At 40.2% G+C, this 12,423-nt stretch overlaps 1 protein-coding gene across 2 annotated transcripts in view; it reads left to right on the top strand.

The window, feature by feature from the left end:
* Nucleotides 1-10,559, top strand: part of SEMA3C (semaphorin 3C) — a 276,094-nt gene extending 265,535 nt beyond the window's left edge. The window contains exon 19 of one of the 2 annotated variants that reach the window (XM_029616209.1): nucleotides 9,373-10,559. In XM_029616209.1, coding sequence (XP_029472069.1) covers nucleotides 9,373-9,771 — 399 coding nt within the window. In that variant the 3' untranslated portion in view covers nucleotides 9,772-10,559. The remainder of the gene's footprint in view (nucleotides 1-9,372) is intronic. The other variant, XM_029616208.1, reaches the window with a different exon arrangement.
* The last annotated feature ends 1,864 nt before the right edge of the window (nucleotides 10,560-12,423 follow it).

Genomic DNA, 12,423 nt, shown 5'->3' with positions numbered 1-12,423 from the left:
ATGCGCACCATTACTTGTGAGTGTATGTTAGAGGGTTATAACATATCATTTATGCAAATATGCGCTATTTGCATATGCATCTGCTGATTTGTATGAGCGAAACTCTTTGAAAATTCCCCTTTAAGCACCTAAGAGAGGCCTGCCCCACAACACCCTCTCCACTCCATTTTTTGGAGAAGTAAATGTGGGTGTGAAAGTGAAGATGCATGCAAATAGCACTTACTCGAGTACAGGCTACTTACGTGTTGTGTTACATGCTGTGTTACATGCATGTGTTGAGTTACCTGCTGTGTTACATGCATGTGTTGTGTTACCTGCTGTGTTACATGCATGTGTTATGTTACATGCTGTGTTACATGCTGGTGTTGTGTTACCTGCTGATATTGCTTGCGTATTTCCTTTGAAAACAAAACCCTATAAGCATTCTTTTACAATCTTTCCCGAATTATATACTCAGAAACACCTTCCTTAAATACAACTAAAAGCACACAGTATGACTGGGAATATTTTTAACTGCTTTGGGTGGAATACAATTTTCAAAATTGTCATTTTACCCAGGCAAATCGGCTTTAAAAATTGCTCTTAGTACAGCAATAATGCAAGGCATCTATTTATTTATTTATTTATTTGATTAATATTCCACTTTTCGGCCACTGTGGAAGGGGGTGCTTTCATTATTGTCCACCCTCAGGGTGGCAAAAACTTACCCACGTGCTATAAGTCTTTTGCCTGCATTGTTAAGAGATGTTCCCAGGGCAGGGGATGGAACAACACGGCTACTTCACTTCTTTTTAGAATACTATAGACCCCACATTAGATCTTATTTTTCCTTCACTTTTTCACAGCTAAACATCTTCTCTGTTTATTCCATGCTGTCTTTGAGGCCTATCCATGGACTTTGCATTAAATTTAACGCAGAGTTTTGAAAATTGCCTTCAGTAACCTCTCGACCCAGGTGCCAGCAGTTTCTGAATTGATATTGTTTCAGCACATCAGATGAAACTGTACACTTTGTGCTCGACCTCCGTGTGCTTGTGGTTCCTGGCATGTTTTAAAATCCGTTTACATACACGCATTAAAGACGGCAAAGTCCTATGCAAGATATATGAAGTAGATTTGTTAGAGTAACCTCTTAAAATTAGGAGCATACTTGAATGCAATCAGATGAATTTTCAAAGGAGTTACACACGTAAATGTAACATGGTATCATAGAAATTTTCAAAAGCCATTTACTTGTATAAAGTGCATTTATATTTATTTATGTATTTTAAGTTTTTCTATACCGGCATTCATGATACAATCACATCATGCCAGTTTACAGATAACAGGGGGTGTGAAAAAAGAAACAGAACATTGAACATGTGCATAGAACCGTAAAAGTTACATTACAACAAGGTATATCTAACTTGGGGAGGAAAGAGAGTTAGATGAACTGAGCGGTTTTAAGATTAATTATTTACATTATATTGAAGTGACTTATTGAGTTTAAACTATACTTTAGTTAGGATCTGGGAAGGCTTGCTTAAAGAGCCAGGTCTTAAGCCTTTTTCTAAAAGTTAGTAGGCAATTTATACATGTAGTATAATTTATACATGTAAAACCCAATTTTAAGTGTGTAAATGCTTTTTAAATCAGACCCAGTAGGCGTATTTTAAATCTTACACACATAAACTCATGCGTGATTTAAAATTCCAACGTATCTCTACTCATGATCTCATATGTACACTGTTCCAAGTTTCATAACCTTGTTCTATGTAATGCCTTTTGGCAATTTTCATGTTCTGTTTCAATGTAAACCGATGTGATCTTTATTTCATATAGGAACACACAAGATGTGATCTTTATTTCATATAGGAACACCTTGAGAAAAAACAATCATTCTTACTGGTCCTACTAGACCTATCCTCAGCGTTCGACACGGTAAATCACTCACAACTCTTGGAACAACTATCAAACATAGGAATTAAAGGCACAGCTCTCAGTTGGTTCAAATCATTCCTATCAAACAGGTTTTACCAGGTCAGAATTAATAACAAGGATTCTAACCCCATCCTATCAGACCAAGGTGTACCTCAAGGTTCTTCCCTCTCTCCCACCCTGTTCAACGTCTACCTCCTCCCCCTCTGCCATCTGCTATCACAGCTTAAACTTACTCATTACCTCTATGCAGACGACATCCAGATCCTCATCCCTATCACAGAATCTATTCAAAAAACCTTCGCCTACTGGAAGAATTGTCTTCAACCAATTAAACAAGTACTCTCCAGCCTGAACCTGATTCTAAACTCCAGCAAAACAGAGTTGCTACTGATTTCACACAACCCGAACACCCACACACCTAACCTGACACAAACCACATCTTTAAACATTGAGCTCTCTGCTGACGTCAGGAATCTAGGAGCATGGCTGGACAATCAACTTAACCTAAAAAAATTCATAAACACAACCACCAGGGACTGCTTCTTTAAACTACAGGTCCTAAAGAAACTAAAGCCACTCCTTCACTTCAATGACTTTCGCCTCGTACTTCAATCCATTATTTTTTCGAAACTTGATTACTGCAACTCAATCTTACTTGGCCTCCCCTCCAACAGCATCAAACCCCTACAGATAGTACAAAATGCCGCAGCCAGAATCCTAACTAACACGAAGAGAAGAGACCATATTACCCCCATCTTGAGCAACCTCCACTGGCTACCCATCAAACAGAGAATCCTATATAAAACATTAACCATCATTCATAAAGCAATTCATAACGTCGCACCTATATCTCTACAAACCCAACTTCGTCCACACTTATCTTCCAGACCCATCAGAAGCGCCTACAAAGGCACATTAGCTGCAGCTCCTGCCAAATCAACACTAAGAAAAAGAGCACTCTCCACTGCGGGACCACACCAATGGAATGCGCTCCCACCAGACCTTCGACTCGAATCCAATCTACTAGAGTTCAAAAAAAGGTTAAAAACCTGGCTCTTCAGGCAAGCTTTCCAATAGGCACCTCCTCCTGACTTTCAGATCCAACCATTGCAGGGTATCACCAACACCTTGCCACTTAATTTTCATACCGTAATTGCTTATTCACAATTCTAACAGTCATTATTCACCTTTATATAACCGTCTACTGCAGACCATATTCGCTACTAAAGTTCCTTGTAAAAAAGGTTAAATCTGTTAAACGCTATTGTTACACTCTATGTTATTTGTAATAATGTTCAATGGTTTATTGTTATTGTTCCATGTTCTATGTAAAAAAAACCCAGGTCTAACTTCCCAGACCAGGGCAACCTCTTTCGTTACTTGTAAACCGGACTGATTTGTATTGCATACAGGAATTCCGGTATATAAAAATTTAAAATAAATAAATAAATAAAATAAATATAAAAATCTAAAAATAAATAAATAAATAAATATGGGCGTGTATGGGCGTCTGCACGCTCATTTTAAAATTAGCCTGATAGGAATTAATATAATATTACCTCTGTGATAGGCCACAAACCAGAAGAAAAGAAAGAAAACGAGAAAAATGAAGAAACAGAAAGGGTAATTTTAAAAATCATTTACATGATTAAATTGGGTTTTCACCTATAAATGCTCTTTACCCATGTAAGCACTGCTACCATATCTGCCATTGAATTGTTCATAGGATATTCACATGCAAGTGCACTTTACACGCGTAAATGGTTTTTTAAAATTGCTATGGTAGTATGTAACATCTACACATGTAACTCCTTTTAAAATTACCCTTAATAAGAATAGGAAAATTAACATAATAATATTGTCAATTGGCTAATTACAATGTAACATCGAGAGCCGATTTCCTTAACTCACTCTCCCAGGTAATACTGATTAAACTTCCTTCATCTTTTTAGATTCCAAGAAAAGTCTTAACTAAGATTAAAGAAAACATGTTTAACCTTCCCCAGTTTAACTATGCATTTGCAAGGGTATGGAAGATACATAACTTCTGGCACATTGAAAGAAAATTCTTCCTCTCCTCTTGCCTTTCTGCACATAAATCTAGAATCTGACCCATAATGGGTGATTGTTCATTCCGAAAAAATAAACATATCACCATGTTTAAATCTTGTTCAAAGACAAAATTCACAAGCGACGTTGCTCTGACCTCCTGTGTAGACTAATCCAAAAACAGGTTAAATCTAAACTATCCTCAGACCACTGATTCCCCTGATGAGATTTTCCATGGCTTTGTTTTAAACCAAATTTCAGAAAGTATTTTTAAGCTTTGGAACTTGTTGCCTGAAACTGTGATTAAAATTAGTATAACTGAGTTAAGTAAAAATGATTTGGATAAGTTTCTAAAGAACAGGTCAATAAATAATTATTTGCCAGTTAGACTGATTTCTAGTGTTATGTAGGCCATAAACATTATTTTGTTTTTGGTTTGTTTTGGAGGACTTCTTAATCCATCTATCATTACATTTAGGGGTAGATTTTTAAAGAAGGATGCGCTGATTTTATAGCTTACACGCGGACTGGGAGGGAACTTCCTGAGCCCCTATTCTAACCTCCCTTCCCCTCTCCTCTCCTCTCCTCCCCACCCCTAAACCCTTTCTCCTACCTTTTATTTTTTTTATTTTATTATTGGAGCAGTAGCAACTTGCACGCACCGGCAGTCCCTTCCCCAGTACAGCGGCCACCTCAGCCCCACCACTGCCTGCCCCCGCACTTCGGCGAGTAACAGGGGTCACGCATGTGGCCAGTTCCCTTTGAAGATGCGTGCGGCTTGCGCAAGGCCTGGCCACGCACGTAACCCCCGTTTATATACGCGCGTGGGGGAACTAAAAATCAGGCCGTAAATGTTTATTTCATTTTAGTACCTTTCATTTAAAACCCCAAATATGAAAAAGAAAACTACTTGGGAGTCCCAGGACCCCCTGTATCCCACCCCACAGCTGGGAATGATCCAGGCCCCCTCCTACCTTGTCTAAGAGGCAGTGGTGAAGGTCACTCACCTCCTGTCTCCAATACTAGAGGGAAAATCAAGATTCCCCTAATACTTAGACAACATCACAGTTATAGGAATCAAATATTGTTTCACATATTTCTAAACATTTTCTACCAATTCTCTCAAATGCATCAACTCATGATACCAGAGTATATATGAAATATTTATTAAATTTCAGTGTACAAAAAATGTTTAATATTGTTATACATTTAACATAATGCTCACACTGTATTTCAACATTTATACATATCACAATAAATAGTTGCTCAAACATTATACAAACACTGTAACCATATCTCTCACTCCTGGACATATCCAACTGTGAACATATATTTCATACTAAAACATATTAGTCCCAAAATCCAACCCTCACAATCATACACATACTCTCGCCAACCATATCACATTCACTGCATATCCAACTGTGAACAGTCCCAAAATCCAACCCCCACAATCATTAGGGATGTGAATCGTTTTAGGACGATTAAAATTATCATCCGATAATTTTAATATCGTCTTAAACCGTTATGGAACACAATACAATACAGATTCTAACGATTTATCGTTATAAATCGTTAGAATTGTGAGCCGGCACACTAAAACCCCCTAAAACCCACCCCCGACCCTTTAAATTAAATCCCCCACCCTCCCGAACCCCCCCCAAATAACTTAAATAACCTGCGGGTCCAGCGGCGGTCCGGAACGGCAGCGGTCCGGAACGGGCTCCTGCTCCTGCATCTTGTCGTCTTCGGCCGGCGCCATTTTCCAAAATGGCGCCGAAAAATGGCGGCGGCCATAGACGAAAAAGATTGGACGGCAGGAGGTCCTTCCGGACCCCCGCTGGACTTTTGGCAAGTCTCGTGGGGGTCAGGAGGCCCCCCACAAGCTGGCCAAAAGTTCCTGGAGGTCCAGCGGGGGTCAGGGAGCGATTTCCCGCCGCGAATCGTTTTCGTACGGAAAATGGCGCCGGCAGGAGATCGACTGCAGGAGGTCGTTCAGCGAGGGTTCCGGCGCCTCGCTGAACGACCGGCGCCGGCCGAAGACGACAAGATGCAGGAGCAGGAGCCCGTTCCGGACCGCCGCTGGACCCGCAGGTTATTTAAGTTATTTGGGGGTGGGGGATTTAATTTAAAGGGTCGGGGGTGGGTTTTAGGGGGTTTTAATGTGCCGGTTTTTCGATTTTTCGATTTTTCGATTTTTTAACGATTTTTCACGATTTTTCACGATATTTTACCCCCCCAAACGGCAACAATACGATTCCCTCCCCCTCCCAGCCGAAATCGATCGTTAAGACGATCGAGGACACGATTCACATCCCTAACAATCATACACATACTCTCGCCAACCATATCACATTCACTGCATATCCAACTGTGAACAGTCCCAAAATCCAACCCCCACAATCATACACATACTCTTGCCAACCATATCACATTCACTGCATATCCAACTGTGAACATATATTTCATACTAAAACATATTAGTCCCAAAATCCAACCCCCACAATCATACACATACTCTCGCCAACCATATCACATTCACTGCATATCCAACTGTGAACAGTCCCAAAATCCAACCCCCACAATCATACACATACTCTCGCCAACCATATCACATTCACTGCATATCCAACTGTGAACAGTCCCAAAATCCAACCCCCACAATCATACACATACTCTCGCCAACCATATCACATTCACTGCATATCCAACTGTGAACAGTCCCAAAATCCAACCCCCACAATCATACACATACTCTCGCCAACCATATCACATTCACTGCATATCCAACTGTGAACAGTCCCAAAATCCAACCCCCACAATCATACACATACTCTCGCCAACCATATCACATTCACTGCATATCCAACTGTGAACATATATTTCATACTAAAACATATTAGTCCCAAAATCCAACCCCCACAATCATACACATACTCTCGCCAACCATATCACATTCACTGCATACTCATTCATATAAAATTCACCACATAAAATAAACCCATATATAGCACCCTTTTAAGATGTTATGATCAATTTACTTTTTCTAATTGTATCCCTTCATTTATTTTTACAATCCCTTATTTTTCAAACTTATAGTTTACCCTTTATTTTAAGTTGTTGTAACTCTATTTTGTCCTTTCCTTCTTTATTAAATGGTCCCCTCTTCAATCTTCATATGCGTCCCCAACAAGGTGCCTTGTTTCACCCAGATGGGCTTCCTTAGGGGTATTCCTTAAATCACTCTTATTCTTCATGGGGACAGCCCCTAATTCCACATAAGGACTCCTAAAATATATATATTAATTAGTCTACCAGTCAACATGTACTTCCAAATGCCTTCCTCCAATATAATCACTTACTAATATGAAGTCAATCAGATCATGTCCACAATCTTGCCCTAGTGTAATCCTCAATGTCCACTACAAAAATATATACATCCTTTTAATAGCCATAAAACACATGAAAATCTTTAAATAATCAATCAATTAAGTAACTCATTCCAATATATATTTTTATGGCATACAGGTATTATTAGAAGATCCATTATGCACCTCGAGCTGTGGCACCAGCCACTAAACACACCACTTCCAAACCAAACAGTTTCACCATTACTTTTCCTATCAATTTATCCACTGTTGTACATACCTAAAATGATGTAAAACATCCATTAAATATCCACATCTCAGAACACATAACCCCCAAATACTGAAAACTGAATACCGCATTAGGGGGTAGATTTTAAAAGAAGCGCGATCAGCCTACTTTTGCTTGCGCATCAGACTCAAGCAAAAGTACGCTGGATTTTAGTAGATACGCGCGGAGCCGCGCGTATCCACTAAAATCCCTGGATCGGCGCGCACAAGGCTATTGATTTTGTATAGCCGGCGCGCGCCGAGCCGCGCTGCCTAACCCGTTCCCTCCGAGGCCGTTCCGAAATCGGAGCGGCCTCGGAGGGAACTTTCCTTTGCCCTCCCCTCACCTTCCCCTCCCTTCCCCTACCTAACCCACCCGCCCGGCCCTGTCTAAACCATCCCCTTACCTTTGTCGGGGGATTTACGCCTCCCGGAGGGAGACGTAAATCCCATTTTATTAAATAGTCCAACAGTTTGCTCAGTCCTTCTCCAGGTCACCGAGACCCTCCTGGTTCTTCAGCCTGAATTCCCCCCCTCCATTTCACCCAGACCTCTCACTCGCCCAGTAGTACACAATAAACACATCTCATATCACTTATCCCAGATTATAAGCGCCTGGAGCGCAAACAAAAGTAGGCTATTCGCGCTCGTTTTAAAATCCGCCCCAGAATGTACTAAGGCCTTCTATTTAATGCGCGCCCTCTCAGACATTGTAATTGATTTGTCATAGCTACCGAGTTACCTCTCTACTACAGCTTCTTCATCTCCCAAGTTCCATCACCCTTGTTTTATTGTATCTTTTGCCTCTTCCTCTATGTTATGGTTAATGTTAAAACCCTATGTTCCTTGTAAACCGATATGATATGATCTGTATCATGAATGTCGGTATAAAAAAGTACTAAATAAATAAATAAAGTGCACTTACATGGGTAAATCCTATGGACAATTCAATGGCAAATGTTATAGCACATTCCAAAAGCCCAGTGTTACTCCAGTAAAGTGTATAAAACCCAATTTTAAGTGTGTAAATGCTTCTTAGAATCAGGCCCATAACTTTTTGAAACCTCACCTCTATTTGATCAAAGTAATTATTGCCTCTGAAATTGCTTCTAAATGAATCACTTTAATCAGTGCAGACCTCAGGGCTTGCTGATTCCTTTTGTTTCCTTTTCCACCCTTTAGCATGTGCCAGAATGGTTTAGCAAACACAGAATCCAGTTAGTGTTTGCTAAAAGGACAAAATGAAATAAAGAGAAAATGAAAATAAAGTGGTCGATTTCTGAAAGTATTGTCTCGCTAAGCTTGCCTGCAGCTTCAGTCACCCTGGCCCCTTTCCCTCTAGCGAGCAGGGGCCTGATTTTCAAAGTGGCTTTCTCTTTGGATAAACTGCAGAGAATCCCCTATAATGGAAGCATTTGCACCTTTCCATTCTAAAATATTATCTCCCAAATCTATTTCAGTGCAGACTAAGATATTACTGTTCTGAAAACATTCAAGAGTTGGCAAATGTCTTCATGAAATGTGATCAGTGAAAGCAACTTCAGGTTTGCTATGTCGTATTGCCCAGATGCCACCAGGCTGCTGAAAACCTTCTGATCCTTTCTGTGTATTTCTTTGAGAAAATTCAAGGGCATAATTCATAAAGGGTGAGATTATCGGAAAATCCTTTTCTAAACTGGCCCCAAGGTCTGTTAGAGTTTTTTAGTTAGGCCTAACTTCATTGCTTCCTGTCAGTTGTAAAAAGATCATCTTTCCTTTCTTTTTCCAGGTAAAACTGAATGAAAGAATCATCGCAACAGAGCAAGGACTCGTGATTCGTTCAATGCAGGACTCAGACCAAGGACTCTATCACTGTATTGCAACGGAGAACAGCTTCAAGCAAACAATAGCAAAGATCAACTTGAAAGTTTTAGATACAGAATTAGTGACTTTTATGACTGACAAATCCCATTGGTCTTGGGCCAGTTCTCTGAGTGGATTCCACTTCCATCCCAAGGATGTTATGGGAGCTTTCAGTCATGCGGAAATGCAAATGATTAATCAGTACTGCAAAGAGAGTAGGCAACGAACTCGACAGGAGTCAGACAACCACAAAATGAGAGGGGACTATGGCAAGCTGAAGGCCCTCATGAACAGCAGGAAAAGTAGAAACAGAAGGAATCAATAACCAGCATCTTACATTTGTTTTTTCATCATTTGTCTGTCTTCTGTGAGCGTAATATAAACAAACACTGATAAAAATCTAATAAATCAGATACAAGATAATATTTATAAAACTGAAGCCGCTACCATGAAATAAACTATGGACGTGAAGCTAGAAACAGCTCCACTCTATACAATATAAGACCACACAATTCATTGTCTTTGAGTGAATGTAAATTGTTACTTGGGTGTTTTAATATTTTGTCCAAAACCAAGATTTTAAACCCTCAGAATATTGTATTATAAAATGAACTCTTCCAGTTTGAGTTGGTTGAGCTGGCTTGTAACTTAATTTCTTTTTTTTGTCAGCAAATGTTATCAAATACTTTCCCTTGGATTGAATTTATGATCTCATCTGTGTTCCTTTGAATGTTTTCATTAACCACTTGATTTCAATCCATGGTAAGACTGATTGAATTTGTCGCTTTCAATGATCAATACATGTTACCAAAAATATGTAAATAGGTGTCACTAGGAAGCTGTAAATGGTATAATTTGAAGAAAGATCAGTAGGGTCAAGCATCTATGGCAACATGATTAATAGCAGGCCAGAGAACAAACGCACATATATTAATGAGAACTGATGGTGCAGTTACTTATGTTTGTGGGCAATGATAAATTAATAATCATATTCTAAGATTAAATAAGAAGAAATAAAATAAGAGAGATATCAAAGAGTGCTGTGCATCCTAATATGTTGTGATCTTGCCTAGTTTTTAGAGCAAAATGGGCCGGATTTTAAAAGCCCTATGTGCGCTGGACCTATTTTAAAAAGGCCCAGTGACGCGCGTAAAGCCCCGGGACGAGTGTAAGTCCCGGGGCTTGCAAAAAGGGGCAGTCCGGGTGTGGGGGCAGGGCCAGAGGCCGCCATTGCCGCTGTGTCAGAGGATCGCATGCCGGCAGGTGCAAAAGGTAAGACAAAGGTTGGGGGGTTAGAGTAGGGCTGGGGGGGGAGTTTAGGGGAAGGGGTGGGAAGCATTAATAGCAAATCAATAGCATTAATAGCCAATCAACATTCTTCGCTAGTAATAGCATTAATAGCCACCTCTTATAATGTTATTATATATATATATATATATATAATTATTTGATCTTCATTTTCCTTCTTACTCCTAGTTATTGATTCCCTGTTACATGTAACTGCTTTTCTGCACCATTGTTCAAATTGTAAAGTTTATTGCACCCCTGTTTCTTGTGAACCAGCATGATGGGACTACTGTCTTGAATGTTGGTATATAAAAAAACTTAAATAAAAATAAAAATAAATAAGGTCAGGCTAGGGGGAAGGGAACAGGGGACGGCAGCACGGCTCGGCGCGCGCAAGGTGCACAATTGTACACCCCCTTGAGCGCGTATGTTATAAAACTGGGCGTACATGTGTGTGCGCCGGGTAGCACACGCACCTTTTAAAATCTACCCCAATGTGAATATCTTAACATCAAGGCGGATTAGTACTAACTTCTCCAGAAAAATGAGATGCTATAATGAGAGAGGGGTCGATTCATTTCTGTCATGCTGGCCACAAAAATGCTCAGGCACAGGTGCACACGCGTGCATCAGCCCACGCCCAGGGACACGGCTATGTTATAACTTGCTTGAGTATATGTGTGCATATTATAAAATAACTTGGCCACCGCATGTGTGCCAAATTTTAAATGGGCACATGCATGTATGCACAGATGCCGTTTCTACCTGCAAATCAGGGAATTTTAAAAGGGAGGTGCTGATGCCATTCCCAGTTTTACCAGTTCATGCCCACATTGCACACTTAAAAGAAGTTCTCCAACCCTCCCGGTCTGATAGCCTTCACACTCCCCAGATAGCCCCGACCCTTAAAATCCTGCAAATCCACCTATTTTTATTTATTTTTTAACTTACACGTCATCCGTAGGAGAAGTAAAGTTACATGGCAGGGAGCCTCAGTGCTCACCGGATTGCGTAAGTATTTCCATGCACATCTCTGGTTCTCGCCCCAAAAACCCATGCCCTGCCCAGAGCATGCCCACAGCCCGCCCCTCTTTCAAAACTTCTGAAATGTGTGCTCGGGAGATACGCGTGTATCTTGTCGGCTTTTCTAATTCGTTTGGTGATGCAAGACCAATTTATTCACTATCCTCTATTTAATATGTGTTTCAGGTTTTTAAAATTCACCTTTAAATGTTCAGTAGCAAATAAAACCTAAAAGATGAATTTTGAAAATTATTATACATGCAAAAATTAGCATAGACATGTGTAAGTAACTCTAATCTTGTAGTGTGTATTTTCTAAAAGTCCAAAATACGTGCATATTTTCACTTTCACGCACACATATATGCACATAAAAAAGGTGAGGCCTAGGGGTATTTCTGGGAGGGGTCAACAGTTATGCATGCAAGTTACCATTTTACAAGACATATAAGAGTCGATTTTAAGACGTGCGCATCAATGTGAGCGGTTCCCGGCACGTGCATGTGGACACGCCGGTTTTATAACATGCTCGCGTCACCGCATTTATGTTATAAAATACAATATCTATGTGCATATGTGCACCCGATTTTATAATCGGTGAGTGCACTCGCGGGCAGGTTCATACTCGCGCGTGCAATGGGGAGATTTTGTAAAGAAACGTGCAGCGACT

The sequence above is a fragment of the Rhinatrema bivittatum genome, chromosome 9, assembly GCF_901001135.1.
Source record: "Rhinatrema bivittatum chromosome 9, aRhiBiv1.1, whole genome shotgun sequence".
Lineage (NCBI taxonomy): Eukaryota > Metazoa > Chordata > Amphibia > Gymnophiona > Rhinatrematidae > Rhinatrema > Rhinatrema bivittatum.
Note: the sequence above shows the minus strand (reverse complement) of the source record. Positions and strands in the feature narration are given on the sequence as shown.